The sequence below is a fragment of the Neolamprologus brichardi genome, chromosome 9 (assembly GCF_056152115.1).
Source record: "Neolamprologus brichardi isolate AB-2024 chromosome 9, ASM5615211v1, whole genome shotgun sequence".
In the NCBI taxonomy this organism is placed as follows: Eukaryota; Metazoa; Chordata; class Actinopteri; order Cichliformes; family Cichlidae; genus Neolamprologus; species Neolamprologus brichardi.
The window spans coordinates 17,495,126-17,500,223 of record NC_142112.1 but is presented as its reverse complement, the minus strand read 5'-3'; the positions used below and the strand labels follow the sequence as shown (position 1 = coordinate 17,500,223).

General features: G+C 36.3%; 1 protein-coding gene across 1 annotated transcript; it reads left to right on the top strand.

Moving 5' to 3' along the window:
* LOC118455985 (myelin-associated glycoprotein-like) lies at nt 1–4,563 on the top strand. Its single transcript, XM_087846044.1, has 7 exons — nt 1–43; nt 173–556; nt 1,729–2,034; nt 2,487–2,741; nt 3,676–3,760; nt 4,286–4,325; nt 4,486–4,563. The coding sequence occupies exons 1-7, from the start codon at nt 1–3 to the stop codon at nt 4,561–4,563; spliced, it is 1,191 nt and encodes a 396-aa protein (XP_087702170.1).
* The last annotated feature ends 535 nt before the right edge of the window (nt 4,564–5,098 follow it).

Below are 5,098 nucleotides of genomic sequence, written 5' to 3'. Positions count from 1 at the left end.
ATGGTGACAGTCGGCATGTTGCTGATTGTCCTCTTTGTTCCAGGTGAGCTGTTTGTTCAGTCATTCACAGACATGGAGTCATTTTACAATCTGAACTTAATTGTTGAACAAAATCTGAAAGGTCAGTGAAGATGGAGTCAACAGTTTACTAATCATGGCACTGTATTTACAGCTGCTTTGGCTGATTGCACTGATGAAGCAGCACTCTCCATAAATGCACCAAAGATGCTGGAAGCACTGAGTGGATCTTGTTTGCAAATCCCATGTAACTTCAGACCCAAAGAAGAACAGAAATTTATCAGCACAAGAAAAACCTTTGGAGTGTGGATTAAAAATGATGATAGATTTGTCAATAATCCAAAAAATGTGATCTTCAACAGTAGTGGAGCAGTTAGCATCTATCCAATGAGTATTACTGGGAACCTGAATCAGAGAGACTGCACCACTCTGTTTTCTAATTTAACCACCACATACACAAACAAATACTTCTTCAGAGTAGAGAGAGAACCATTCAAGGCAACAGCTTCTTGTGATCCTCTTCAAATAACAGTCAGAGGTGAGTTATTTAAAATAAATAAAATAATAATAATAAAATGACAAACCACATTCAGATAGTTTTCTGTATTCTAAAACATCTTTTATCAGCCTAAAAGTTTCAATACAGTCTCAGTGATTGTCCCAATTTACATTTTATTTCTTAACTGTACAGGATTCTTTCCAAAGCAGTCAGCATGTATCATATTTTTTGTTTCATAACATTTTCAGTGTGTGAGCAGTTTAAAGCCAGGTTTAATCATCTCACTTCATGTTAAATGTGTTCAGAGCAGGAATGGACTTGTAACTTTCTGCATCCAGCTCTACTGATGGCTTTCAGACATGTTCCTGAGCTCATGCACTGATTTTTTTTTTGACAGAATTGTCTGTGTTCAGTGCAGTTTGACCTGAGGCCATGAAGATCACTGTCATTCAATAATGATTTTACAACTTTTGCCAATTTGCTTCAAACTGTCCATTCCCTTCACATACTTACTGCTGACAGGCTTCACTCCTTTTATGTGCATGCATGTTAACCCTATAATGCCCTTTGGATCATACTTGATACATGCGTTTCTGAGACCTGTATATCATCAACATGATCAATATTTGCCATAATTTCAAAATGTTATGGACAAATTTTTTTTTTTTAAATTAACATTGTTTTTAACAAACTTTTGCCACGTATCTTATGCAATACAAAAATATAACAGTTATACAATAAAAATATATCATACACCACATGAGAGCAAAAAATTGTGGATTTTGTTATAAGGGTTAATAAGCATCTCAAATTTCTGGCTTTTTTTATTTTTTTTTTGGATAGGTTGGCTCTTACAAGGTTAATAATTAACTTATTTTTAAGATACGAAAAGATGACCAAACAAATATCTTAATGAGATAAAAGTAATCTGAAATCAATTGAATAAAGTAAAATACAAATGATAATACACATCATAAAAATATTTGAAAATCAAAACAAAAACAATGCATCAGCAAACATGTGACAAAAGAGTGGTTAGTAATCACAGTGTAAAGTGTAGTGTGCAGTGCTATGCAGTACACTGGATTAGAGTGTGTTAAATAGAGTTTTAAATAAATTGTTAACAGAACAAATGATTTTACATTAGACAAATATAGTGTATTACACACAGTATTTATTTGTATGTATTTTCAAAATCTTTGAAACCACAGATTCTCCTTGGAGGCCCAATATTACAATTCCAGGTGATCTGAAGGAGAAGGAGTCTGTCACTATAACCTGCTCAGCTCTCACTCCCTGTCCACACTCCCCTCCTCAACTCACCTGGAATCTCCAACAAGACTCTCACAACAAAATAGAGAAAAACACAGATGGAAGCTTTACAACTAAAATCCAGCAGAACATCACTCTGTCAGACACACATGATGGAAAGAAGATCAACTGCTCTGCCAGATATCCTGTGAACCAAGGAAACGACACCAAGACAGCAGAGACAGAAGAGACTCTCAGTGTTTCATGTAAGACAATCAGAGTTTGTTGTTGGATCATGTCAACATATCATGATTCTGCCAGCTCATCATAATTTATGGGATATAATTTATAAGTAATTTTTATTCACAGTTGTACATAAAATTGTTTCAAAAAAACAAAGAAAAATGGAAATACTTAATTTATCCTGCAATGTTTGTGTTACAGAAATCAAAATGTGAAACTAATTATATAAAGAAAAGTCTAAATGTGATACAATATGGAGCTTAAAATTAGCCCTGGTGGTGGTAAAGATTTTTGGCGTCTGTCCTTGTGGTAGCAGACATAACACATTTTAACTCTGCTGCAAGTTTTCATCTCCATGTGCAGATGGAGGTGCAGATGAATCATGCCATAGCAATGCACACGACCCAACTGACGACTATAAATTAAAATTTATTTACATTATATTTATTTATCTAACTCACATCTTTTTCTCCAGATGCTCCTAAAGACACCTCAGCATCCATCAGTCCATCAGGTTTGGTGTCAGCAGGCAGCTGGGTGAACCTGACCTGCTCCAGCAGAGCCAAACCTCCTGTCAGCAGCTTCACCTGGTTCAAGAAGAGCAGAGATGGAGCTGTGAAAGTATCTGAAGGAGAGATTTACAGCTTCAATGTAACAGATGGAGGAGTTTATTACTGTGTGGCCACTAATGATCTGGGTAATCAGACATCAGCAGAGCTTCATCCAACAGGTAAACGCAGACAGCAGCACAAGAATCAATCATGTATTAATATTAATAAACTGTTTGGAGAATTGTGATTAACAGGTTTGAATTTATTGAAGAAAGTTTGGTGAGAATAATGGGAACGCATCCATATTTACAGAAATGAAAGCACTGTCAACAGGGTCCAGCTTTAAGTCATCCTCAGAAAATTCAAGCCCAAACAGAAGAAACAGAAGTGCCCATAATACACTAGTATCAACTGCCATCCGACCTGTCTTGTTCAGGTCGGATTCATTGCCCTAATGCATAGAATGCTTTATTTTCTATTGAACTGAATGACGTGACTTGATATCAATTAGGCCAGTCAGAGGATTAAGTAGGGAGAACTGCTTTGCTGACTCATTCTTAAATAGACCAGCAAACAATCCAGCTTCCATTCATTTTCCATTGAGCATTTATTCCATATTTCAGTCATCCATCCACTTTGCAGTCAAGCACAAGCACATGCAAGCTACTTGAGGGCAATCTAAAGAAGGCAAGGCATTTGACATGCACAAACACAGTCAGCAAAAAAATACAGTCTCCCTACTCACCTGTTCTCCATTTTTGACAGACCGGTAACCAGGTGAATATATTTCCCACTCATTCATTAAAACCTCCCACATGAACCCAAATCCCTGGAATAGACATACAACACCATGCAGACACAACCTTATCACCACAAAGTTTGTGGCCCCAACATTGAATATGCTGCTGTTTTAAATAAGACACGAAAGTAGTGATTGAGATCATTAAGTTAATAGGGAAGCTTTCACTCTCTTAACATTCGATTGAATGTAAATAGATTAAACCATACACAGCAACGTGAACATTTAAGTTACCTTCATATAAGCCTGAACACTCAGTGACAAACATGATATTTATCAAAGTGCATTTGTCACTAACCTTTTTATATCTGCAGGAACACATCAGCCTTCATCATGGTGGGCTGCTGTAGGAGGGATCACTGGGATCATCGTACTCATCTGTATGGTTTTTGTGTTTTGGTAAGACTCTATTCCATCCATGGAATATCGAATTTTGTCTCACTTTCCTTTATCTTGTGATATTTCTTGAAACTGTCAATGGTTTAATTTTGACTGAACTTTTAACTAAAACCAGTGGAAGTGTTGATATATTTTTAAGTTTATAGCTTCAGTATTTCAGTTTTTGTATCACTGGGAAAACAAGGCTACAGATGAGAAGTTTCTTCAGATTGTATCATAAGATGCTAAAATATTCCACAAAATAGAAATATTTTTTCATGCAAATGATGATATGATACATTTTATCATTCCTGCGTGTCTGAAGTTCCCTTTGTGAGTTTCTAAGTTATGTAATTAATTAATTCCACAAGATTCAAAACATATTTTAAAGCGTGTAAACACGTAAGCATTTATTTTGCAATGAATGTGTTGATGTGATGGATTCTGGACTGACCTGTTCAATTAAGCTTGTAGGAAATGTTTCAGGTAGATTGCTCAAGAGATTATTATTATTATTTCTGATGATTACATTTCTGTAACTTCTAGGCGACTAAAATCAACACGTCAAGCTTCACATCAGGCACAGGTAGGACACTGACTCTGATGATTGTAGTTTTTACATGTGCACTCATAAAATGAAGGCTTAGTGTGACTGTGCTCAAAAGCAGATTTTAGATGTTAGTTTTACCTTATTGTATCCTCAAGCTCTTCATAGCATTTCAAGTTTGGTGCGTTTTATTTCACAGAGTCTGTGTCTTCAAGAAAATGAGGACGGCCATTATGAAGAGATTTTCTTCTCCAACCAGAGACCTTCTTTAGACTGAATGTAGGACAGCAAGTAGGCAACAGTGTAACACAGGCAGGTAATCGGGGTGCTTCGGTACCTATGTAATTAGCAGGTTGCACATCTGGAAAGGCACCATCACTGCTGATGCATATTACAGCAAGATGAATCACATAATGTATCTATTACACCTGCTTGAACTCATAGTAGAAGAATCTGGGTGATGCACTTGGGTGCCTGCAGTCCAGACCTTTAACTACCTGGAAACATTTGGCACATTTTGGAACCAAAAATATGACAAACTGAACACTGTTGAACCCTATGAGACAAGAAAGGGACAACATTCTTTTCCAAAAAGTTACACAAATACTCTCCTCTGTTCCCCGAGTTTTACTGACTGCTGTTAAAAGAACAGAAAATGCTGAATGCCTCTGTTTTTTTGGGGGGAACATGTTTTGCCATCAAACTCAGAATGACCTTTTTCTGTCTCTTAAAATAGTACATTTCCTCTCTTTAACCATTTGATATGTGTTCTATGTTCTGCTGTGAATAAAATATAAACTTATGAGATTTTG